This window comes from Oryctolagus cuniculus, chromosome 1, assembly GCF_051225735.1.
Source record: "Oryctolagus cuniculus isolate XC-2025 breed Fujian yellow rabbit chromosome 1, ASM5122573v1, whole genome shotgun sequence".
In the NCBI taxonomy this organism is placed as follows: Eukaryota; Metazoa; Chordata; class Mammalia; order Lagomorpha; family Leporidae; genus Oryctolagus; species Oryctolagus cuniculus.
The window spans coordinates 85823974-85851619 of NC_142867.1; the positions used below are offsets into that span (position 1 = coordinate 85823974).

The window sequence follows — 27646 nt, forward strand, 5'->3', positions numbered from 1 at the left end:
CATTTGGTGAGTGAACCAGCAGATGGAAGACCTCTCTCTGCCTCTGCTTCTCTGTAACTCTACCTTTCATAAATAAATAAATGTTTAAAAAAAAACTATATCTGTTGAATTTCTATGGCATAGGAAAGTGAAGTGTGTAACTGAAATTTTGGAAATTTTTATTTTTTTCTAATTTTTTTTCCTTTTTTTTGGCAGGAAGTCACTGCACTGACCTTTGATCTGTCTTTGAAGTGGTAGGAAAAAGATCTTCTTCCACATCTGATTCATCCACCTCAATCACCTAAGGGGGGTGGGGGAAACAGCAATAAATGATTAGCATGGGACTAGAACATGTAGTTAAATATGAATTAAGCAACTGAATCTCAAAGTATTTTTTTAAAAACTTACACCACCCAAAAATGGTACAAAAAGGAGGCAGAAACCATATATGCAACAGCTATTAAAACTAAACCTGGGGCCGGCGCTGTGGCATAGCGGGTAAAGCTGCTGCTTGCAGTGCCGGCATCCCATATGCGTGCCAGTTCAAGTCCCGGCTGCTCCACTTCTGATCCAGTTCTCTGCTATGGCCTGGGAAAGCAGTAAAGACGATCCAAGTTTTTAGGCTCCCGCACTTGCATGGGAGACCCGGAAGAGGCTCCTGGCTCCTGGCTTTAGATCAGTGTAGCTCCAGCTGTAGCAGCCTTCTGAGGAGTGAACCAACAGATAGAACACCTTTCTCTCTCTCTCTCTCTCTCTCTCTCTCTCTGCCTGCCTCTGCCTCTCTGTAACTCTGCCTTTCAAATAAAATAATTAAATCTTAAAAAAAAAAAAAAAAACAACTAAACCTTTGCCTGCTGTCCCTTTAATGTGTCTCTTCATTCACAAATGGTATGCTCTAGTAGGTGTCTAAAAGAACTGTCTTCTTTACTGGCCCCACAGGAACCTGGGTAGTCTGCATGGGCTCATGTGAGGCTACCCTGTGATTTCTTCTTGGGTTCCGATGATGAAGTTAGACCATCAGTGTTCCATCTCCAATTTTAAATGAGGTAGCAGACTGTGTCGAGACGACTGGGTATCTATCTGGCATGTTTAACCATATTAAATAACATTTCTTAAGTGTTCAGTTTCAACAGATAGTTTGATTCTATCTTCCAAAATATTAACTATTCCTTCTATATTTTGTGTTATCTTGACACTTGGGATACACATTTTCTATGTTTTCATCTAACTGAAGGGCAGACAAGGATAAAGCTAAAGGCGGAATACTAAAAGAACAGCATCTGAAGCCAAGGATGCTGCCAAACACCCTAGAGTGTACAGGACAGTCCTTCACAACAAAGAATTATCTACCCAAAATGTCAGTAGTGCGCTACTGAGAAAACTTGATGTGGGAGGAAGAATAATGACTTGGGAGTAAGACACATGGGTTTTGAAAATGAAGGATTAGGAAAGTCAAGCTCATGCCAGATTTAGAGTCCAGAGGAAGACCCAGCTTAAATCTACAGAAAAACACAGAGACTCCTGGATTCCAACTTTCAGTATGTATTGTGTCTTCCGTCCACCATGAAGGCACCACCAAAGCATTACATGAGTACAAATAGTAAAAGGAAACCCAGGAGTAAACAAAACCTCTATAGGCAATGAAAACACTTTCAACATTGGTATCCCATGCATGGAAAAAACTGTTTCAAAACTATTACCTTAAAAATATAATTGAAGACACAACATTTATTGATTTCTAATAATGTGAATTATTGCCTTAAAAAAAAAAACAACAACAAAAAACAAATCCTAAAGGTCTTCAGTCTAGATAACTTATAATGTTCTCTCCAGCTTTAGTTCTACACCTTTCCTTCTATTATTTACCTTGCAAATCAAACAATCAATAATTCACAAAGCAGGAAAGAACAAATTATCAAAACACAACCATAAAATTCTCTTACCTCTGAATAATTCTTAGTAGCAACTTTTTGGGAGGGCTGCTGTCTTGTACATTTAAAGGCTTGAGTGAAAGAGATAAAATACACATTACTCTTAAAATGACTGAAAAAGTTGCACATTACTTTAGCTGTAAAAATCTATGACAACTATAAAACAATATATTTTTTAAAATCTGGAGGGAGGCAGATTCTATGTTCAAATAACTCAATGCTTAGCAATCAGTCTCACAACTTTGCAACTTATTCAAATACTGTAAAAAGCAGTAGTCATAAATGCACCCACACTAAAAATATTTTATTAAAGCAGACCTGCAGGATTACATCTGATCACCTAACCAACTGCATTACAAATACAATGAAGGTAAACTTCCTTAAAAGACCTCCTTTGCAGTCAATGATACCTTCCCTATGGCTGTATTAGGAGCCATGTGGTTCTAGAAATGAGAAGCAGCTTTATCATTCACCTGTACCTTGGTGGCCAGATTCAGTGCCTAAGAAATGTGCCAGACGAGCTGGCACTACAGTGTAGCAGATAAAAACACCACCTGCCACATGGTTCCAACTCCAATCTAGCTTTCTGCTATGGCCTGGCAACACAGTAGAAGATGGCCCAAGTCTCTGAGCCACTGCACCAGAGTAGAAGACCTGAAAGAAGCTCCTGGCTCCTGGTTTCAGATCAGCCTAGCTCCAGCCATTGTGGCCATTTGGAGAGTGAACCATCAGATGGAAGACCTCTCTCTCTCTCTCTCTCTCTCTCTCTCTCTCTGATTCTCAGTAATTCTGCCTTTCAATTAATAAACAAATCTTTAAAAAAAAAAAAAAGAAAACGAAAGAAATACACCAGAGGGAATTCTAGCTTATCTTTTATTCCATCATGCAACTTTCCTCTGATTCCTCAATTTTGTTGCTTTATGAACTGGGTTAAAAACTTGAAGTTCAGCTAACCCTTTACTTTTCCCATTCATTCCCTTGGATTCAAAACCTACTATGAATTTCAAATACATAACTGAAGTGTATTTTCTCCTATCCTTTCTCAGTTTGTTAATATAAAAATATTAAGACAAACTTTAAACTATACAAGGCAAGGAAAGAATGATAATTTAAAACCACAAATACTCTGGGGGACTTCAATACTCCACTTTCAGCAACAGACAGATCAAACAGACAGAAAATCAACAAGGAAACAGCGGATTTAATTGACACTATAGACCAAATAGATCTAACAGATATTTACAGAACTTTTCATCCTACAGTTGTAGAATACACATTCTTCTCAGCAATGCATGGAACCTACTCTAGGATTGACCACATACTAGGCCAACAAAGAAAGTCTCAGCAAATACAAAAGAATCAAAATCATACCATGCATTTTCTCAGAACACAAGCTGGAAATTAGCAACTCAGGAATCCCTAGAGCATATGCAAACACATGCAGACTAAACTACATGCTCTTCAATGAACACTGGGTCATAGAAGAAATCAAAAGAGAAATCAAAAACATTCTGGAAGTAAATGAAGATAACAACACAACATATCAAAACTTATGGGATACAGCAAAAGCAGTGTTAAGAGGAAAGTTTATAGCAATCGGTGCCTACATCAAGAAATTGGAAAGGCACCAAATAAATAAGCTATCAATGCATCTCAAGGATCTAGAAAAACTATAGCAAACCAAACCCAAAACTAGTAGAAGAGAAATACTTAGAGAAGAAATCAAGAAAACTGAATACAAAAAGCACTACAAAAGATCAGCCAAACTAAGAGTTGGTTTTTTGAAAAAATAAATATAATTGACACACCATTGGCCCAACTAACCAAAAAAAGGAGAGAGAAGAACCAAATCAATAAAATTAGAGATGAAAAAGGAAATGTAACAACAGACACCACAGAAATAAAAATAGTCATCAGAAATTACTACAAAGAGTTGTATGGCAGCAAACTGGGAAATCTATCAGAAATGGATAGATTCCTGGACACATACAACTTACCTAAATCAAACTATGAAGACACAGAAAACCTAAACAGACCCATAACCGAGTCAGAAATTGAAACAGTAATAAAGGCCCTCCCAACAAAGAAAAGCCCAGGACCAGATGGATTCACTGCTGAATTCTACCAGACATTTAAAGAAGAAGTAACTCCAATTCTTCTCAAACTATTCAGAACAATCGAAAAAGAGAGAATCCTCCAAAATTCTTTCTACGAAGCCAGCATCACCTTAATACCTAAACCTGAAAAAGATGCAGCAGAAAAAGAGAATTACAGACCAATATCCCTGATGAACACAGACGCAAAAATCCTCAATAAGATTCTGGCCAACAGAATGCAACAACACACCAGAAAGATCAGTCACCCAGACCAAATTATCCCTGGTACGCAGGGATGGTTCAACATTCGCAAATCAATCAATGTGATACACCACATTAACAGACTGCAGAAGAAAAATCATATGATTATTTCAATAGATGCAGAGAAAGCATTTGATAAAATACAACACCCTTTCATGATGAAAACTCTAAGCAAACTGGGTATAGAAGGAACATTCATCAACGCAATCAAGGCAATTTATGAAAAACCCACAGCCAACATCCTATTGAATGGGGAAAAGTTGGAAGCATTTCCACTGAGATCTGGTACCAGACAGGGATGTCCACTCTCACCACTGCTATTCAATACAGTTCTGGAAATTTTAGCCGGAGCTATCAGGCAAGAAAAAGAAATTAAAGGGATACAAACTGGGAAGGAAGAACTCAAACTATCCCTCTTTGCAGATGATAGGATTCTTCATTTAGGGGATCCAAAGAACTCCATTAAGTGACTATTGGGACTCAGAGAACAGTTTGGCAAAGTAGCAGGATATAAAATCAATGCACAAAAATCAACAGCCTTTGTATATACAGGCATGGCCATGGCTAAGAAAGAACTTTTAAGATCAATCCCATTCAAAATAGCTACAAAAATAATCAAATACACTGGAATAAACTTAACCAAGGATGTCAAAAATCTCTACGATGAGAATTACAAAACCTTAAAGAAAGAAATAGAAGAGGATACCAAATAATGGAAAAATCTTCCATGTTCATGGATTGGAAGAATCAATGTCATCAAAATGTCCATTCTCCCAAAAGCAATTTATAGATTCAATGCAATACCAATCAAAATACCAAAGACATTCTTCTCAGATCTGGAAAACATGAGACCTCGAATAGCTAAAGCAATCTTGTACAACAAAAACAAAGCCGGAGGCATCACAATACCAGATTTCAGGACATACTACAGGGCAGTTGTAATCAAAGCAGCATGGTACTGGTACAGAAACAGATGGATAGACCAATGGAACAGAATAGAAACACCAGAAATCAACCCAAACATCTACAGCCAACTTATATTTGATCAAGGATCTAAAACTAATTCCTGGAGTAAGAACAGTCTATTCAATAAATGGTGCTGGGAAAATTGGATTTCCACATGCAGAACCATGAAGCAAGACCCCTACCTTTCACCTTACACAAAAATTCACTCAACATGGATTACAGACTTAAATCTACGACCCGACACCATCAAATTATTAGAGAACATTGGAGAAACCCTGCAAGATATAGGTACTGGCAAAGACTTCTTGGAAAAGACCCCGGAAGCACAGGCAGTCAAAACCAAAATTAACATTTGGGATTGCATCAAATTGGGAAGTTTCTGTACTTCAAAAGAAACAGTCAGGAGAGTGAAGAGGCAACCGACAGAATGGGAAAATATGTTTGCAAACTATGCAAGAGATAAAGGGCTGATAACCAGAATCTACAAAGAGATCAAGAAAGCCCACAACATCAAAACAAACAACCCACTGAAGAGATGGGCCAAGGACCTCAATAGACATTTTTCAAAAGAGGAAATCCATATGGCCAACAGACACATGAAAAAATGTTCAAGATCACTTGCAATCAGGGAAATGCAAATCAAAACCACAATGAGGTTTCACCTCACCCCAGTTAGAATGGCTCACATACAGAAATCTACCAACAACAGATGCTGGAGAGGATGTGGGGACAAAGGGACACTAACCCACTGTTGGTGGGAATGCAAACTGGTTAAGCCTCTATGGAAGTCAGTCTGGAGATTCCTCAGAATCCTGAATATAACCCTACCATACAACCCAGCCATCCTACTCCTTGGAATTTACCAAAGGAAATTAAATTGGCAAACAAAAAAGAGGTCTGCACATTAATATTTATTGCAGCTCAATTCACAATAGCTAAGACCTGGAATCAACCCAAATGCCCATCAACAGTAGACTGGATAAAGAAATTATGGGACATTTACTCTAGAATATTATACAGCAGTCAAAAACAATGAAATCCGGTCATTTGCAACAAAATGGAGGAATCTGGAAAATATGCTGAGTCAAATAAGGCAGTCCCAAAGGGACAAATATCATATGTTCTCCCTGATCGGTGAAAACTAAATGAGCACCTAAAAGGAAACTGTTGAAGTGAAAGGGACACTATGAGAAACAGTGACTTGATCAGCTCTTGTCCTGACTGTTGATGTACAATTTAATACTTTATCCTTTATAGTATTTTTTTGTTCTAGTTAATACTATTGGTTGAACTCTGTAATTAACACACAATTATTCTTAAGTGTTTAACTGAGAAATGATCCATGTTAAATATAAGAGTGGGAATAAGAGAGGGAGGAGATGAACAATTTGAGACATGCTCAATCGGACTTGCCCCAAATGGTGGAGTTAGAAACGTGCCAGGGGATTCCAATACAGTCCCATCAAGGTTGCATGTACCAATGTCATCTCACTAGCCCAACTGATCAATTTCAGTTCACAATTGATCACACTGATAGGTCTAAGAGTCAAAGGGATCACACAAACAGGACTAGTGTCTTCGAATACTAACTGATAGAATAAAAAAGGGAGAGAACGAATCAACATGGGAAGCAGGATACACAGCAGACTCATAGAATGGAAGATGTCCTAAACAGCACTCTGGCCTCAGAATCAGCCCTTAAGGCATTCGGATCTGGCTGAAGAGCCCATGAGAGTATTTTAGGCAGGAAAGCCAAGACACTCTGGGGGAAAAAAAAACCCTAAATGAAAGATCTCTGCAAGTGAGATCCCAGTAGAAAGAATGGGCCTTCAAAGAAGGAGGTACCTTACTCTGAAGGGAGGAGAGAACTTCCACTTTGTCTATGACCTTGTCTAAATAAGATCAAAGTCAGCGAACTCAAGAGGCTTCCATAGCCTTGGAAGATCCCCCTGATCTGTGACAACTAACTGAGCACCTAAAAGGAAACCTGTAGAAGTGAAATGGACACTATGAGAAACAATGACTTGATCAGCTCTTGTCCTGACTGTGTGAAACAGCTTACTATTTTATTCTTTTTAGTATTTTCTTGTTCTACTTAATAACATTAGTTGAACTCTTTAATTAACACACAATTGGCCGGTGCCGCGGCTCAACAGGTTAATCCTCTGCCTTGCGGCACCGGCACACCGGGTCCAAGTCCCGGTCGGGGCGCCGGATTCTGTCCCGGTTGCCCCTCTTCCAGGCCAGCCCTCTGCTATGCCCCGGGAGTGCAGTGGAGGATGGCCCAAGTGCTTGGGCCCTGCACCCGTCTGGGAGACCAGGAGAAGCACCTGGCTCCTGGCTTCGGATCAGTGTGGTGCGCCGGCTGCAGCCGTTGGAGGGTGCACCAACGGCAAAAGAAAGACCTTTCTCTCTGTCTCTCTCTCTCACTGTCCACTCTGCCTGTCAAAACACACACATACACACACACACACACACACACACAATTATTCTTAGGTGTTTAAATTTAACTGAAAAGTGATCCCTGTTAAATATAAGAGTGGATAAGAGAGGGAGGAGATGTACAGTTTGGCACATGCTCACTTGGACTTACCCCTAATGGTAGAACTAGAAATGTGCCAGGGAAATCCAAATCCCATTAAGTTGGCAGGTACCAATGCCATACTACTAATTAAAATGATCAATTTAAGTGCATAATTGATCATAAAGATAGGATTAAGTGTCAATGGGATCACATAAACAAGACTAGTGTCTGCAAATACTAACTTGTAGGATTATAAAGGAGAGAACGATCCAACATGGGAAGCAGGATACACAGCAGACTCAGAATGGCAGATGTCCTAAACAGCACTCTGGCCTCAGAATCAGCTCTTAAGGCATTCGGATCTGGCTAAAAAGCCCATGAGAGTTTCTCAGGCATGGAAAGCAAAGACACTGGCAAAAAAATTAAAAAAAAAAAAAAAAAAAAAACACATAAATGAAAGATCTCTGTGAGATCCCAGTGGGAACAGGCCCTCAAAGAAGGAGGTACCTTTTCTGAAGGGAGGAGAGAATTTCCGCTTTGACTATGGCCTTATCTAAATAAGATCAGAGTTGGTGAACTCAAGAGGCTTCCACAGCCTTGGCAGCTCATGACAAGAGCCTTGGGTGATTACTGACATCATAAATAAGAGTGTCAATTGTTAAATCAACAACGGGAATCACTGTGCACTTACTCCTCATGTAGGATCTCTGTCCTTAATGTGTTGTACTATGAGAATTAATGGTAAAACTAGTATTTAAACAGTACTTTACACTTTGTGTGTCTGTGTGGGTGCAATCTGTTGAAATCTTTACTTGGTATATACTAAGTATATACTAAGTTGAATTTTTTTTTTTTTTTTTTTTTTTTTGGACAGGCAGAGTAGACAGTGAGAGAGAGAGACAGAGAGAAAGGTCTTCCTTTGCCGTTGGTTCACCCTCCAATGGCCACTGCGGCCGGTGCGCTTCAGCCAGTGCACCGCGCTGATCCGACGGCAGGAGCCAGGTACTTATCCTGGTCTCCCATGGGGTGTAGAGCCCAAGCACTTGGGCCATCCTCCACTGCACTCCCTGGCCACAGCAGAGAGCTGGCCTGCAAGAGGGGCAACCGGGACAGAATCCGGCGCCCCGACCGGGACTAGAACCTGGTGTACCGGCGCCGCAAGGCGGAGGATTAGCCTAGTGAGCCGCAGCGCCGGCCCTAAGTTGATATTCTGTATATAAAGATAATTAAAGATAGATCAAGCTTTTTTCTTCTATTTATTTATTTGAGAGGCAGAGAGGCACATGAGCAAGCAGAGAGAGAAAGAGAGAGAAAACTCCAATCTTCTCTTTTACTCCCCAAATGACTATTACAACCAGGGCTGGGTCAGGACCAAAACTAGGAGTCAGAACCCCAGAAGTCTTCTGTATATAAACATAATTAAAAATGATAATTAAAAATGCGATGGGAGAGTGAGTAGGAGATGAGATGATTTGTGGGTGGGAGGATGGTTATGGGGGGAAAAGCCGCTATGTTCCAAAAGTTATACTTTGGAAATTTATATTTATTAAATAAATATCTTTTAATGTCTAAAAATTCTCCTCATCAGAAAACCTGAAGAATCTTGCTATCTATATTATTATTTGCTCATATTCCCCATACCAGGTTCTATTCCCAACCCTGTCATGTCCAAGGAGATAAAAGGCACTGGCAGGGTTCTTATCTGTACTACTTAATTACTGATCTCTCCTGAAAAGACTAAGGGGTAGCAATTGGCCTAGCTGTTTGTTAAGATACCTATATCACTCTTTGGAGTACCTGATTCTATATTGAAATTCAGCTCCTTGATTCCAGCTTCCTGCTAATACACACTCCAGGAGGCAGCATAAAGGCTCAAGAAATTGGGTTCCTGGGCCTGCGCTGTGGTGTAGTGGGTTAAGCCACAACCTGCAGTGCTGGCATCCCATATAGGCACCAGTTCGAGTCCCAGCTGTTCCCCTTCCGATCCAGCTCCTCACTGATGTGCCTGGAAAAGCAGTAGAAGATGGCCAATCCTTGGGCCCCTGAACCCACATGGGAGACCCAGAAGAAGCTCCTGGCTTCAGACTGGCCCAGCTTCAGCCGTCGCAGCCATATTGGGCATAAACCAGCAAATGGAAGATCTCTCTTTCTCTCTCTGCCTCTCCCTCTCTGTAACTCCACCTTTCAAGTAAAACAAATAAATAAAAAAAAATTTTTCATAAGAAAGAAAGAAAGAAAGGAAGGGAGGGGGGAAGGAAGGGAGGAAGGGAGGAAGGGAGGGAGGGAGGGAGGAACGAAGGAAGGAACGAAGGAAGGAACAAAGGAAGAAAAAGAAAGAAATTGGGTTCCTGACTCCCATTGGGGAGAACAGGATTGAGTTCTGGCTCCTAGTTTTGGTCCTGACCCAGCCCTGGTTGTAATAGTCATTTGGGAAGTAAAAGAGAAGATTGGAGTTTTCTCTCTCTTTCTCTCTCTCTCTGCTGGCTCATGCTGTCTCTCTGCCTCTCAAATAAATAAATAGGAGAAAAAAGCTTGATCTATTTTTTAAAAAAGGCTGGGGAGAAACTGAATAGGAAAGCCAGTAATCAGAATGCTTTCGAAAAAGATTTCTGCTCAATATTTACACATTAACTGATTTCTCAAATTCTGAGATCCTTGAAAACATGAAACTTTTACCTGTAAATTAGTGTTAATATTTCATGCGAAAAATTGTTGAAAGGATAAAGAAGTACTTAATATAAACTGCTTTGGCAAATGCCTAGCAGGAAGTAATTATTCAAACACATGTGCCTATTATTGCAAATATATAAGCAGCAGGGGTCCTCATAGTGGTTAAGTTAAATGTAAAAGAAGTGGCTTCAGTTTGCTTAGTCACCATCCTCTGCCAACTGATTTCAATGGAAAAATCTGGTTATAACTCCTAATTATAACTGCTACTGGCTGTGAGGGTAATTTTTACCTTTCCCAGTAAAATTTCAGTACAACAATGAATCTCCATACTCCATGGAGCTTGTTACAATAGAACTTGCCCTTTATTTCCTCTTCATTCCTCCACTTATAGTAGGGACCTAGAAATTACAGTTTTAATTTTGTTTCTGTCCCAACGTGCTGACAAGAATAGTTAGTACCCCATGGTTATTTTGTCAGTCTTAAAAACTCCAAATCTGACCTAATAAAAAATGTCTCACATATTCATATTAACAAATCAGTTCACATTTCAACAGCAGGCCCAATACTGCAGGTAATCAGTTAAATCACCTAAACCACCATGTAAGATCAAATCATCAGACAAAAGATAAATTAAAACAATGTATATAACATCTGTTTCCCTCATTTATTATAAAACACTGTGTCACTCACAGTAAGAGCAGAAATCATCTACTGATTTTCATAAGGTGCTGTGCTCACTACTCTATATACTTATGCCTACTTCACTATAACTCTATCTACTCTTTGAAGTCAGGACACTTTGCAAATTATATAGCTAAGGGGGCCACATTATGGCACAGCATGTAAAGCCACTGCCTGTAGTGCCAGCATTTCATATGGATGCTGGTTCAAGACCCAGCCACTCCACTTCCAATCTAGCTCTCTGCTCTAGCCTGCGAAAGCAGCAGCAGATGGCCCAAGTCCTTGGGCCCCTGCACCCATGGGGGAGACCCAGAAGAAGCTCCTGGCTCCTGGCTTCAGATTGGCACAGCTCCGGCAGTTGCAGCCAACTGGGGAGTGAATCAATGGATGAAAGACCTCTCTCTCTCTCTCTCTCTGCCTCTCCTCTCTCTAAGTAACTCTGATTTTCAAATAAATCTTTAAAGCACCCACATTGTGCCAGGTACTTCACATATATTTTTTCAATAATCCTCAAAACAATCCCATGAGGTAGATGTTGTCATTACCCCATCTTTCATATGAGGGCAATGAAACTTAAAGATGGGAAGCTTAACTAACTTGCTGGAGGACACACAGCTATAAATCAAGATCTTTCTGACTTGAGGACATTGTTCTTACACTTCATGCTATACAGACTCTAACTTTTTTTTTCAATCTCAAGTATCATGAGTATGACAGTAGGCCAAACAAAAGATGAACAAAAACAGTGCAGATTCTGCTTTACCGGTCCTTACCACACACGCACTCTGAACCGGTAAGTGAAGATCTGGTTGACCAAGCCAGGCCTGATTCCAGAGCACAAGTTCTTAAACACATGCTATGCTGCAAAAGGCACCCCAATAAGATTTTTGCCCAGAACAAAATTCAGTAAATCTGATGTTTCTTACTAATTTGTTTTACTTACATAGCCTCTTTCCATAGATTAATATTATGGCTTTTTTTTTTTTTTAAAAAATAGGTCAACCTGTAAAACTTTTAAAGTACAATAACTGGTCTCCTGTCTCTCTACTCAAATAAAAGCTTTATTCCACATTATTAACAGGTAACAGAGCAGTACTCTTTGAAAGTCTCCCTGGAATAGTGGCTCTGAAAGGAGCTGATATTGGAAAGTGAAAACATGCTCATAAAAACAAAAGAGGCAGCCACAGTTGAGTTTTAAATAAAGCAAACGAGGATAAAACCTCTGCATCTATTCATTGTAAGGTAGGTTATTAAAAATAAGAACTCAGACTGCTACCTCAACTATTAAATACAATAATAATAAAATGAAATTCTCAATGGCACTGAAGAGCTGACCACCTGGTAAGGAAACAGAAGAAAAGCTAGAACTCAGAGAAGCAAAAGAGTCCCCCAAAGGACACTTGTGGATGTGCAGAAATGTTAACACTGGTTCTGAGAATCCTGGAAGGAACAGGAGAGAACTACCATAATCCAAGGCTGTCCCTGGCTGGGCAGCCTGAGGCATTTCCTCCTCACCTTAAGCTGGGACACCACTGGTTAAACAGAATGAGAGACAGACAGGATTTCACAAGCACCTATTACTACTGGTCCAAATAACTCAAGTTACAAACTTCATCTCAAGTGGTGTAAGGCTTGTCCTATAAACCTGGAGACACAAAGATGAATCTTCTCTGGGGGAAGATAGCTTCAGCTGGGGTCTCACTTATTCCTACTGATCATTTTCTAAGTCAATAGATAACAAAGCATGTAACAAAGTAAGCCACCATGAATGAAAACCAAAAGAAAGAAGCCAAACATTGGGATATTGGACATAAAATACTAAACAAATATCCTCACTATTCACACACAAAAAATTAAAGTCAGGCTTAAAAATATCTCCAGGGAATTTTAAAAACTATGAAAAGTGACACATCATATGCAAAAAGAATTAAGTAGGATTTCTATACCCAGCCAAAACAATGAAAATTAAAAATTCACAAGGAGATTTTAAAAATAGAGTGGGTCAGAAGATGGATCAGAAATAATTACTGAGAATGTACATGAAGGAAGATAAAACAGTAGAAAATACAAGAGAATAATTATGGGCAGACAGAATAAAAAGATCTTACATTTATTTAATTGAAGACCCAAAAAGGAGAAGAGTAAGAGTAGCACAGAGGTAACAGCTAAAGCATTTTTTAGCAATGATGAAAGACATCAATTCACATATTGTGAAGCCCAAGAAACCCTAAGCAGGATTTAAAAAATACCATATTTATATTCATCATAGCAGAACAGTACAACACCAAAAGCAGGAAGCTGAGGGAAAAACAGATTAATAATAATTTTAAAAAAGCAATTAGCGGCTGGCGCTGCGGCTCATTAGGCTAATCCTCCACCTGCAGCGCCGGCACACCGGGTTCTAGTCCCGGTCAGGGCACTGGATTCTGTCCCGGTTGCCCCTCTTCCAGGCCAGCCCTCTGCTGTGGCCCGGGAGTGCAGTGGAGGATGGCCCAAGTGCTTGGGCCCTGCACCTGTCTGGGAGACCAGGAGAAGCACCTGGCTCCTGGCTTCAGATCAGCACAGTGCGCCGGCCACAGCGCACTGGCTGCAGCGGCCATTGTGGGGTGAACCAACAGAAAAGGAAGACCTTTCTCTCTGTCTCTCTCTCCCACTGTCCACTCTGCCTGTCAAAAATAAAATAATAAAAAATTTTTTTTAAAAAGCAATTAGCATAATGTTAAGCTGTTTGCTTAACAAAAATGGGAACCTGAAACCTCATGTGAAGTGATTAATTTTACACACTGTTATCATAGAAAGTTTCACGTAAAAACAATCAAGCCAGGATTTTAAAAGTCAACTTGGGGGGCCGGCGCCATGGTTCACTTGATTAATCCTCCGCCTGCAGTGCCAGCATCCCATATGTGTGCCGGGTACTAGTCCCGCTTGCTCCTCTTCCAGTCCAGCTCTCTGCTGTGGACTGGGAAGGCAGTGGAGGATGGCCCAAGTGCTTGGGCCCTGCACCCGCATGGGAGACCAGGAGGAAGCACCTGGTTCCTGGCTTCGGACCAGTGTAGCTCTGGCCCTTGTGGCCATTTGTGGGGTGAACCAACAGAAGGAAGACCTTTCTCTCTGTCTGTCTGTCTCTCTCTCTCTCACTAACTCTATCTGTAAAAAAAAAAAAAAAAAAAAGCCAATTTGGTCTGAGGTGAAGGAAAGCAATCTGTGACACAGTGTAATAAAGCAACTCCTGGTGGTTTAACATGAAATGTCCCATATTTTTCTCACTTTCTATTTCTATGTTCCTCTTCTTTCCCATTTTTAAAAATAACAGTAAGTACTATTCCATAAATGCCTAGTATGTGCCAGGCTTTTTGCTCATTTAACCTTCAGAATAGCCCAATACAGATTATTATTCCCAGTTTACAAAACTAGGAGAGTGACTGACTTATCTCATTTCACAAAGCTTTCACACAGTGAACTCAGCCTAGATACTTTTTTAAATTTTATTTATTTATTTATTTATTTTGATAGGCAGAGTGGACAGTGAGAGAGAGAGAGAAACAGAGAGAAAGGTCTTCCTTTTGCCGTTGGTTCACCCCACAATGGCCGCCGCGGCTGGCACGCTGCAGCCGGTGCACCACGCTGATCCGAAGCCAGAAGCCAGGTACTTCTCCTGGTCTCCCAGACGGGTGCAGGGCCCAAGCACTTGGGCCATCCTCCACTGCACTCCCGGGCCACAGCAGAGAGCTGGCCTGGAAGAGGGGCAACCGGGACAGAATCCAGCGCCCTGACCGGGACTAGAACCCGGTGTGCTGGCGCCGCAGGCGGAGGATTAGCCTATTGAGCCGTGGTGCCGGCCCTCAGCCTACTTTACAATAACACATCACGCTGCCTTTTCTTTTCTTCCATTTGGCTGCTTTTATATTGGACATGCCTGTGAAAGAAAAGCATCTTTCTGAATGCCGCTTCTGAAACGGCAACAAAGGGAACATGTTCCTGAAGTCAAAGGCTAAGGGTCTTAAGAGGCTCTCCTGAAGTACTCAATAATATCTGAGTGAAAATACAGCAACTGAATTTTTGGTACGAAGGTTCCTTACAAGCCATTATCGATTTGGTATACATATCCTTTCTCCATTGTCAGCTGTCATCCAGTAAATGCTGAACCTTCCTGTAATGGAGTAAGAACTTACTTTGTTTTTTTTTTTTTAACTTTTATTTAATGAATATAAATTTCCAAAAGAACTTACTTTGTAACTAATTAGATAGGTCATTCTGTATAATGCAAAGACTCCTCTATGAAGAACCAGCAGCTAGATTTCTAATATTACATTGCTCTAGAAACTAGTATAGGGGTCAACTACTGATTCTGGAAGCCAAAGAATATGGGATCAATCCAAGTTCTAGCACTGACTAGTTATGAGATTGTAGATAATTTACCTATCTTTTCAAAGCTTCACTTCCCTTTTCTGTAAAACAAGAATAATGTAAGTCCCAAGCCCACAGTGCTGTTAAGAGGCATTCAGTTACTATTTCATGAATTGTTAGCTACTGTTGGTACTATTAGTAGTTTTATCAACCAAGGGCAAATTGCTTAGCTCAGTTCCTATATTTATAAAATGAGAGCAGCAAACGTGTTCTTAAATCTTCCAGGTCCATTCTATCAGATAACACACTTAAATTGTATGTTTCTAGCTTTTCCCATCCATTCTCACTGAACCATAAATTTTTAATCCGGAGAACATGGATGGGCTTCATGGCAGTACCTGAATCCTTTAAAATTGAATGGAATTACAGGTAAGTATTTACTGAGAGGAAACACAGCTTTCATCAGATTCTTAGAAAATTCATATGGCTATGTACGTAGATTAAAACTATTGCAGGGGCCAGTACTATGGCGTAGCAGGTAAAGCCACCGCCTGTGGTGCCAACATCCCATACAGGTGCCAGTTCAAGTCCCAGCTGCTCCACTTTTGATCCAGCTCTCTGCTATGGCCTGGGAAAGCAGTAGAAGTCCCTGCACCCATGTGGGAGACCCAGAAGAAGCTCTTGGCTTCAGATCGTCTCAGCTCTGGCCATCGTGGCCATTTGGGAGTGAACCAGCAGACAGAAGGCTTTCTCTCTCCCTGCCTCTGCCTCTGTCTCTCTGTAACTCTTTCAAGTAAATAAACAGATCTTTAAAAAAAAAAAAAAAATCATTGCCTTTGGGACTAAACAAATCAACTCTATTCCACCTTCCACATGAAAGAACTTAATCTCTATAAAAACATGAGTCTTTCCCAGGTTAGCTATTCAAGTTCCTTCAACCATTTTTTGTTATTGCCTGGGTTTTTTTCTGAACAATCATATACAGTTGAGACCTTTCTTGAAATACAGCTCCAAGGATAAGCATAGAATTCTTGGCATGATGTGCTCAATGGCAGTACAGAAGAATATCTTTACTGCAGAGATGCACTCTTATATAATCCTGCTTGAGACATCACTAGGTTTGAACAATTAGGCTACCCCACATGGCTCTTACTGATCTATGTTTATTTTACTTCTCACGACTCTGTTTGTGCAAGTTGTCCTTTTGAACATAAATGCAGTTTATATTTACCCTTGAAAATTTAACTTCTAAGAAATTTAGTCTAACTCTCCAAATTGTCAAGAATTAATCCTGGGGCCAGCACTGTGGCACAGTGGGTTAACACCCTGGCCTGAAGCGCCAGCATCCCATACAGGCACTGGTTCAAGACCCGGCTGTTCCACTTCCGATCCAGCTCTCTGCTATAGCCTGGGAAGGTGGTGGAGGATGGCCCAAGTCCTTGGGCCTCTGCATATGGGAGACCCAGAAGAAGCTCCTGACTCCTGGCTTCAGATAAGCGCAGATCCAGCCATTGCAGCCAGTTGGGAAGTGAACCACTGGATGGAAGACCTCTCTCTCTCCCTCTCTCTCTTTTTCTCTCTGCCACTCTGACTTTCAAATAAATAAATCTTTAAAAAAAATTAATCCTGGATATAAAAAGGAGATAATAATCTTAAATAAGATACATTAATGTAAGTAAAATGCACATGAATAAACACTAGAAGCCTGCAAGAAAACTCATTAACTATCTTAACATATATTTTGTAAATCTAACAACTTAGGTTGGTCTCATATACTATAATATTAAGTATAGTTTAACATATCCTCTTAGGTTAAAGCCAATTTTTTGACCACAGAACATACACAAAACTAATTCAAAGAATCCTAAATATAATTTCCCTAAATAGTTCACACAAATTCTCTGCACTGATAGCAGAGATGGACAGATGCAGAAAAGTTACTGTAAGCATTTCAATAGGAGAAATTTCCTTTTCTTTCTCTGTTGTTGTTGGTAACAACTGCCTCACTTTTCTATGCTTTTCTGATTGCTCTGTCAAAGAGAAATTATGATCAAATCTGTCTAAAACTAAGGAATTATGAAAGTAACCTTTAAGGCATAACCTCTTCAGAAGCTCTGATGCATGGCAAAGATCTTTCAAAGAATAATTTACCCTGGGATCTTAACGGCCTTTTAGTTCCCCACTGATTTTAACACAAACAAATGAAGGTTACACATGGAAATTTCCTAGGTCTTCTTAGGCTGGAATTTATAAATAGGTGCTAGACAATCACTCACCATCTATAATTGACATATTTCTAGATGTTGACACTGCAGCCTTTGAATTCCTGCTTCGAGAAGTCTCCAGACCAGTACCTGTTGTTCCAACAAAGAGCAATTACAATCTCATCAGTACGGAAGGTTTTTTTTTAAAGATTTATTTACATTATTTGAAAGTCAGAGTTACAGAGAGAGAGAAGGAGAGGCAGAGAGAGAGAGGTTTTCCATCCGCTGTTCACTCCCCAGCTGGCCGCAACGGCTGGAGCTGTGCCAATCTGAAGCCAGGAGCCAGGAGCCTCCTCCGGTCTTCCATATGGGTGCAGGGCCCAAGCACTTGGGCCATCCTCCACTGCTCCTCCAGGCCATAGCAGAGAGCTAGATCTGAAGTGGAGCAGCATCCATATGGGATCCCGGCACTGCAGGTGGTAGCCCCACCTACTACGCCACAGCACTGGCCCAGTACAGAAGGTTTTTTAAAACCACCACCAAAATAAAAGCTAAATAAAGTTATGTCAAACAGTTATTTGTAAAAAGCCAAAGGCATAAATGAGAAGAAACATCTACAGAGTCTGACCAATCGTCAGAGACTACTTTTATGACACACATGTTCATACTGTCCCAAATAAAATTTATAAAAACATTTTGTAACTGTAAGGATTAAAAAAAAGTAATTATCATTAAAAGATGAGGTTTGCTCTTCCTGGATATTTTTGACTAAACTATTATCTAATTTATCAGCTTAAAATTTCTATGGATAAATATTCAATAAAAAAATTATACATGCCTAAGGATAAACTTATATATCAAGAAGTCATTGGGGCCGGTGCCGCGGCTCAATAGGCTAATCCTCCGCCTGCGGCACTAGCACACTGGGTTCTAGCCCCAGTCGGGGCGCCAATTTCTGTCCCGGTTGCCCCTCTTCCAGGCCAGCTCTCTGCTGTGGCCCAGGAGTGCAGTGGAGGATGGCCCAAGTCCTTGGGCCCTGCATCCGCATGGGAAACCAGGAGAAGCACCTGGCTCCTGGCTTCGGATCAGTGCGGTGTGCCAGCCGCAGCGTGCTAGCCGCAGCGTGCTGGCCGCAGCAGCCGTTGAGGGGTGAACCAACGGAAAAGGAAGACCTTTCTCTCTGTCTCTCTCTCACTGTCTACTCTGCCTGTCAAAAAAAAAAAAAAAAAAAGTCATTGGATGAACATTTTCTATTGTTTAAGCTATTCAATGACAAAAAATGTTCACATTTAATAAAATGACGGCAAGTAAAGTTAATGAAGGGGCCAGCGCTGTGGCGTAATGGGTAAAGTCTCTTCCTGCAGTACCAGCATCCCATATGGGCACTGGTTCTAGTCCTGGCTGCTCCATTTTGGATCCAGCTCTCTGCTATGGCCTGGGAAAGCAGTGGAAGATGGCCCAAGTTCTTGGGCTCCTGCATTCCCATGGGAGACCAGAAGAAGCTCCCGGCTTCTGGCTTCGAATTGGTGCAACACTGGCAGCTACAGCCATTTGGGGAGTGAACCAGCAGATGGAAGACCTCTCTCTCCCTCCCTCCCTCCACCTCTGCCTTTCAAATAAATAAATCTTTAAAAAAAAAAAAAAAAAGTTAATGAAAGCTTTTAGAGATCAAGTTTTGGTAATTTTCTTTTTAAACAAACTTTAAGAGCACCTTTTTATCAACACATTGTACCTTATGACAGTGACAACAGTATTTTTATGATCTGGAGTTTTCTTCCTGCTGTAAATGGCCATTATTAGTCAACCATTTTTCTTTAACAACTCCAATCTGCTTCATTATTACTTTCTACATGTGAGAATGAATATGACATATGACCATTAGATACTGCTTGAAACACATTAAAGCTTAAAAAAAACAGTATGTTAAGAGTAATTTAACCCTATTTATATGTGGCCATTCAAAATACAGGACCATCTTTATGCATTATGAAAATACATCTTTAAAGCGTTGTTTCAGAAATACAAACTCTTAACTCTGACAAGATACAATTCGTATTTCCCACTCGACTGTCAAGTCTGAAGTGTACACGGTTATATTCAGTGCTAACCTCTTCCTCTCTGAGACCCTCCTCTCGATGCTGAATTCTGCCCTCTTCCTCCTCTTCGACCTCTTCCTCGGCCTCTTCCTTTGTTGGCTGCTGCCGAGATGCTGTCATCGGAGTCATTAGCCATCTCTTCTGCTAAATCTATACTCATATGGTCATCAGCACTAAAAGCAGAAGCCAAGTCCTCTGACTGAGACCTAAGAGCTCTGGCCCTGTTTATAGCCTAAGAGGGATAACAAGGAGAAAGTACACATTAGCAGATAATGCAGCATCCTAACAATTATTAATCTAGTCATTCACGTGAACATTTGTTATTTTCTAACTACCTGCCTTATTTTTTTCACTATAAAATTATGAAGAAGGGTAAGAATTTGGAGCAGCAGTTAAAGACACTACTTGGGATTCCCTATTTCATACAGAATGCCTGAGTCAGAGTCCAGGCTCTACTCCAGTATTCTATTTTCTGTCTGTATTAATTTGATTACTCTAGGTACCTCATATAAGTGAAGTCATACATTCTTCCTATTGTACCTGCTTTTTTGATCTTGATTTTTTTTAAGGATTTATTTTATTTATTTGAAAGAAAGAGTTATAGAAATAGAGAGAGGTCTTCCATCCACTGGTTCACTCCCCAAATGGTGCAACATCCAGAGCTGAGCTAATCCGAAGCCAGGTGCCAGGAGCTTCTTCTGAGTCTCCCACATGGGTGTAGGGGCCCAAGGACTTGAGCCATCTTCTACTGCTTTCCCAGGCCATTAGCAGGGAGCTGGATTGGAGGTAGAGCATCTGGGACTCAACTGGTGCCCATATGAGATGCTGACATTGCAAGCCAGAGCTTTAATGCTGCACCACAGCCCTGGCCCCAACCTTAATATTTTCAACAATCATCGATCTTGTAGTATGAATCAGAATTTCACTCCTTTTAAAGACAGAGTAATATTCCACTGCATTTTTATATATTACATCGATCAATTTATCTATTGATGGACTTTTGTGTTATTTCTACCTTTTGACTTTTGTGAATCATGCTGTTAAGAACACTAGTATACTAATCTTGGGCCTCTAGAGCTGTCAGCTATTTGAGTCTCTGGCTTTCAATTCTTTTGGTCATATACTTAAAAGTGCAATTGCTAGATGATATGGTAATTCTACGTGTCAGTTTTTGAAGATCCACCATACCGTTTTCCACAGCAGCTATACCATTTTTCATTCTTATCAGCAATATACAAGGGTTCCAATTTCTCTATTTTCTTGCCAGTGTGAGTATATAACCTGTAAAGCCTAATATTTACTGTTTGGCCCTTTATTTAAATGTGAACTTATAATTAAAGACTTGAGAGTTTTTCTGTATGAACACAAGACTGTAAATTATAATTTTTATCTTTAACACTTTTGCTTGTCTATTCAGTATGCACAGTAGTGGGTTTCATATTCTGAGCTAAACGATTCTGCAAAGCTGTGAATTATAGCTTGGGGAAGTTATCAAATTCTATTACCTAAGTTCTAAATAGTATGCTGAGAATGAAGAAGTTTGTAACATCCTATGGCATGTTGAAAAACTATCCAGTACTCTGATTTGAATGGATCCCCGAAATTTCATGTGCTGGAAACTTAATCTCCAGGTCACATGTTAACATCCTGTGAGTGATGGGACCTTTGGGAAGTGAAAGGGTCACAAAGGCTCTGCCTCATGAATAGATTAGATCATTCATGGATCAGTATAGCAATTAATTATCAAGGGAATTACTGTATTATAAAAGTGAGGTCTCTAGGGTTGGCACTGTGGCTCAGTGGGATAAGCTGCTGCCTGCAATGCCAGTATCCCATAAAAGCACAAGCTGGAGTCCCAGCTGCTCCACTTCTGATCCAGATCCCTGATCATGCATCTGAGAAAGCAGCACAATTGCCTAAGAAGCTGGGCTCCTGCCACCCATGTCAGGGACCAGGATGGAGTTCCAGGCTCCCAGCTTTGGTCTGGCCCAGCCCTGGTCATTCTAGCTATTTGGGGAGTGCGCCAGCAATAAAAGATCTCTCCCTCTATAACCCTGCTTTTTAACTAAATAAATGTTTTTTTTTTTCTAAAAACGTCTGCTGAATTAAAGTAATCAAGACAAAACCCTAGTATAAATAATTTATAAAATAACCTTGTAAATACCAGATAGCGATCATAAACACTATAGACAATCAGAAAATAAGAAACTACATTTCAGTTAGGCTTCAGTTACTGACCCAAAACTTAAACAAATGGTTGTTAACTTGTCCCTCTTAACATATAGAGACCGAGAAGACAGTGATGATGGTGCTCTAGCTCACTGTAACACTTTAAAAGGGATAATGGAAACTGTCTATTTAACAATGGTAACAATACTAACCAAAACACTGTTTCTCTGTTTTTGTACAGCATAATATTAACTCCACAGGGTAAGACTGCAGCTTACATCCACAGGATGCAATGACAGCAATTAGATAACATATTAACAAGTGCTCTTGTACATGCCCCCCCAACACATAAATTCATTTTAGACCACAGCAAAAGAAAAAGAGTAATGTCAGCAAAGAGAATATTTGCAGGCTGAACTGAAATAAATCAAAGGCAGTTACCTTCAGTTAACACTTGCTCACTTCTATCTACCATACCTGGGGACTGATTATTCTAAACAAACCTGTCGGTATTGAGTTTAACAAACTGATGCATAAGCATAGGAATTAACAACAGAAAAATTACCTCTCGAACTTCATCATCTTCTTCATCAGTATTTTTCTGTCTGCTTTCTCTGAAACGACGAACCTAGATAATAGAATAAATCCAAACATGTTGTTTATTCCTGTTAACATAAATACAAATGAACTACATTAATTAAGAAATTTTTCCATTTTAACCTAAAATTCAGAAATTTAAGTCCAGCACTGGGACATAGCTAATTAAAACATGAGCTGCAACGTCGGCATCCGTTATCAGAGTGCTAGTTTGAGTCCCATCTGCTCTGCTTCTGATCCAGCTCCCTGCTAATTTGCTAGGGGAAAGCAGCAGCAGATGGCCCAAATATTTGGGCTCTGCCAAATACATGGAAGATCTGGACAGAGTTCCAGCCTCCTGGCTTTGGCTTAGCCTGGCCCTAGCTGGTGTGACCATTTTGGGAGTGAATCCACAAATGGAAGAGCTCTATCTCTTCCTCTCTCTCAGTTGTTTTGCCTTTCAAATATATAAATAAATCTTGATGAATGTGATGAATTTTAAGATGGTGGAATGGGGAAGAGTATATTGCTCTAGGCTAGGGTAGGGGTAAATAGTAAAAAAAAAAAAAAAAGTGCAGGAAGTACACTATCAGGGGCCAGTTAGAGAAAAAAACCACAGTGGAAATTCTATGGAGGGAACAGAAATGCCATGGAATGGTGTGGAAGGTACAGATATGTAGCACAAACATGGACACAACACATGACCTCAGCAGCCGAGAGCCAGAAAAAAGTACCAGCTTAGGAGAGTGAAGTCAGATCATACTGCAGCAGCCTATACCACTGGTGATAAAGCCTAAAAATAAATGCAAAAACTCAAGAAACAAAAACAAGGAGGACAACATGATCCCCTACAAAAGAAAACAACAACACTTCCATATTAGAATGTGACAATGAAGAGACTGATGAAATACTGTAAATGGAATTTAAAAGATTAATCACAGGATTACTCAGAAGCAATAAGAAGCAAATTCACAAATTAAAGAAATCCATATATGACATGAATGAAAGATTCTCCCTTGAAATTGAGATTCTGCAGGGAAATCAAAATGAAATATTAGAAATGAAGAATTCGATATGTCATATAAAAATACACTTGAAAGGCTTAACAACAGACTTGGTGAGGCTGAAGAAAGAATATCCAAGCTAGAAGACAAATTTTCGGAAATTTTTCAGTCAGACCAAAAAAAAAAAAAAAAAAAAAAAAGACATTAGAAAAACATATGGGTCCTAGGAATTCCTGATGGTGTACAAAGAGAGAATGGATTAGAAGACCTGTTTAGTGAAATAATTACAGAAAAAAACTTTCCTAATTTGGAGAAAGAAAAGGGAAGTCCAAGTACCCAGTGCACACAGAACTCCTAATAGACATTACCAGGAAAGATCTTCACCACAACACATAATGGTCAAATTTTCCACAGTAAAACATAAAGAAAAGATTCTAAAATTTATATGAGAGAAACATAATTTCTTTCAGAGGCTCTCCATCTCCAATTAGACCCACAGTCTAATTTCTCATCAGAAACCCTATAGGCTAGAATGCAGAGATATAGTCTAAGTCTTAAGAGAAAAAAAAAAAAACTGTCAACTCAGAACACTGTACCAGGCAAAGATATGATTTATGAATGAAAGTGAAATAAGGACCTTCCATAACAAACAGAAACTAAAACAATTTGTTACCACTTGACCAGCCTTACAAAAAATGCTTAAGGATGTTGCTACACACAGGAGCATAGAAAAATAATCATTATTATCAAAGAATGCGAAGGCAGAAAATCTCCCAATAAGGAAAAAAAAAGAAATACAAAGCAAACAATAGGAATATTCATGGAAAAATGGTTGGGCCAAATCATTACTTATCAATAGTAATCTAGTATGTAAATGGCCAAAAGCTGAATGGATTGAAATTCTGTCTTTTGCAACAATATGGATGCAGCTGGAAACCATTATACTTAGTCAGATGAGACAGTCCCAAAAAGACAGATATGTTTTCCCTGATCTGTGGTAACTAACAGAGTACCTAAGATGTAATCTACTGGAGTGAAACAGATATTCTGAGATTCAATGACTGTTTACAGCCCCTGTCGCTTCAGCTGAGGAATGGTGTTTTTTCCTTCATACTATATGTTGAACCCTTTACTTAGTATAGGGTTAACCTCAAGGATCATTAAATAAACTGAAAACAGATCTTTGTAAAAATTAAAGAGTAGGCATAGGTGAAGGAGAAGGAGGAAGAAGGGTTCCAGCATGGGTAGGAGGGAAGGTAGGGTGGAAAGTATCACTATGTTCCTAAATCTGTATATATGAAATACATGAAACTTGTATAACTTAAATACAATTTTTTTAAAAAGACCCATTTGCTGCCTGCAAGAAACATACCTTACCAACAAGATCCACAAGGACTGAAAGTGAAAGGATGGAAAAAGCAGAAAAGAGGTGTATCCATCCTAATATCAGACAAAATAGACTTTAACACAGAAATTACTAAAAGACAAAGAAGGGCACTATGTAATGATTAAGGGATCAATTCAACAGGAAGATGTAACTATAATAAATGTATACGCACCCAATGCCAGGGTGCCTGGCTAAAACAAATGTTAATGGATCTAAAGGGAGACATAGACTCTAACACAATAGTAACGGAGACTTCAACATCCCACTTTCATCAATGGAAAGATCAACTAGACAAAATATCAGCAAAGAAACAACAGAGCTAATTGATACTATGGACCACATGGACCTAACTGATGATATCTACAGAATCTTTCATCCCACAGTTGCAGAATACACATTCTTTTCATCAGTACATGGAACTTTGTCCAGCGTAGACCAGGATAGATCATATGCAAGTCTCAGCAAATTCAAAAAAACCAAAATCACATCATGCACTTTTTCTGACAACAATGGAATGAAGCTTAAAATTAACAACTCAAGAATCTCTATAACATATGCAACAAAAACAAAGCCAGAGGCATCACAATACCAGTTATAAATCAAAACAGCCTGCTACTGGTAAAGACCAATGGAACAGAATAGAAACTCCAGATATTAATCCACGCATCTACAACCAGCTAATCTTTGAAAAAGAGCTAAAAAACCAACCCCTGAAGCAAGGACAGTCTCTTCAACCAATGGTGCTAGGAAAACTGTATCTCCACATGCGGAAGTATAAAACAAGACTCCTACCTTACACCTCACAAAAAAATCCACTCAACATGGATCAAGGACCTAAAACTACAACAATACCATCAAATTACTAGAGAACATTGGGGAAACTTTGCAGGATATTGGAACAGGCAAAGACTTCTTAGAAAAGACCCATTCAGAAGCACAGGCAATCAAAGCCAAAACTGACAAATTGGATTACATCAAGCTGAGAAGCTTTTGCACTGCAAAAGAAATACTCAGCAAAGTGGAAGAAGCAACTGACAGAATGCTAGAAAATTTTTACAAACTATGCAACTGATAAAGGATTAATATCCAGAATCTATAAAGAGCTCAAGAAACTCAACAACAAAACAACATTTAAGAAGTGGAGAAAGGAATTGAACAGGCATTTTTCAAAAGAGGAAATTCAAATGGCCAACAGACACTTGAAAAAATGCGCAGGATCACTAGCCATCAGGGAAATGCAAATCAAAACCAAACTGAGGTTTCACCTCACTCCAGTAAGAATGGCTCTCATACAGAAATCAACAAACAATAAATGCTGGCAAGGATGTGGGAAAAAAGGTATCTTAATCCATTGTTGGTACGAATGTAAACTGGTACAGCCATTGAGGAAGACGTTATGGAGATACTTCAGAAATCTTAATACAGACCTACCACATGACCCAGCCATCCCACTCCTGGGAATTTACCCAAACAAAATGAAATCAGCAGATGAAAGAGTTATTTGTACCCCCATATTCATTACAGCTCAATTCACAATAGTTAAGATATGAAATCTACACAGATGTCCATTAACTTATGACTGGATAAAGAAATGATGGTTTATTTATGCTACAGAACACCACTCAGCAGTTAAAAAAAAAAAAATGAAGTCCTGTATTTTGCAACAAAACGGATGCAACTGGAAACCATTATACTTGGTGAAATAAGCCAGTCCCAAAAAGACAGATACCATATGTTTTCCTTGATCTGTGGTAACTAACAGAGTACCTAAAACATAATGTATTGGGGTGAAACTGACATTTTGATATTCAATGATCATTTATAGCCTTTGTCTCTACTATTACTTAATAGTGTATTTTTTTTCTTCATACTATTTGTTGAACATTTTATTTAGTGTGGGATTAATTTTATGAGTATAAAGTAAACTGAAAATAGATCTTTATAAAAATTAAGAGTTGGAATAGGAGAGGGAGGAGGAAGAAAGCTGGGAGCATTTTCAGGAGGGAGGGTAGGATGAGAAGTACCACTATGTTCCTAAATCTGTATATTTGAAATACATGAAGTTTGTGTATATTATATAAAAATTTAAAATAAATAAGTAAAACAAATAAAAAAGTAAATCTTATTTTTAAAAAAAACTTGGAAATTTAAATATTTTGTCTCACCAAAAGACTAATCACATTTTCCAAGTAACTTATATTAGTTTCCAAAATATACTCTTAAAAAAAATACTGCCCTAAGCAAAATTATTTTACGTGTTGCCAAAATGTTCTGTTTCACTGAAAAACTGTCAAATTACAGAGGAAAAAAATTCCTTATATCCAATGGGTATTATACTTCATGAAATAATTTTTAAAGATTTCTCCTTTACAAGGCTTGAAAAATCTATTACGCTGCTCAAATTACTCTCATGCACCTGGTAGTAAGACATCCAGGAGGCTCTCTGGATGGTATCTTATGGATGTGGGCCCCTAAAGTTCCATTTGGGTCAACAGTCAAATAGGAAATGTTTACTGACCATGGTCTTTGTACCAAGACAGGCACAACAGATTCCTTTTTAAATGAATTCTGCTCATAAGGCTCTTATAATATAGCCACACAGTTGGAGAAAGTCCTTTCTATATAATCATCTATGCAGTATTTATTCAGCACCTACTATGTACCATGCACCACTGCAGGTAATAATACACAACAATAAACAAAATTATCAAAAGTGCCACTGTCATGTAGTTGGCAAGCTATTGTGTGCATGGGG

The 27646-nt window shown here is 39.4% G+C and overlaps 1 protein-coding gene across 4 annotated transcripts in view; it reads right to left on the minus strand.

Annotated features, from left to right (window-relative positions):
• The window catches only part of MRE11 (MRE11 double strand break repair nuclease), an 84823-nt gene that overhangs the window by 14886 nt on the left and 42291 nt on the right, over nt 1-27646 (minus strand). For all 4 annotated transcript variants that reach the window (XM_008262535.5, XM_008262533.5, XM_002708627.6 and 1 more), the window contains exons 14-18: nt 22490-22552; nt 19768-19987; nt 17732-17809; nt 1923-1981; nt 213-280 (exon numbers count right to left, since the gene is read on the minus strand). In XM_008262535.5, coding sequence (XP_008260757.3) covers nt 213-280; nt 1923-1981; nt 17732-17809; nt 19768-19987; nt 22490-22552 — 488 coding nt within the window. The remainder of the gene's footprint in view (nt 1-212; nt 281-1922; nt 1982-17731; nt 17810-19767; nt 19988-22489; nt 22553-27646) is intronic.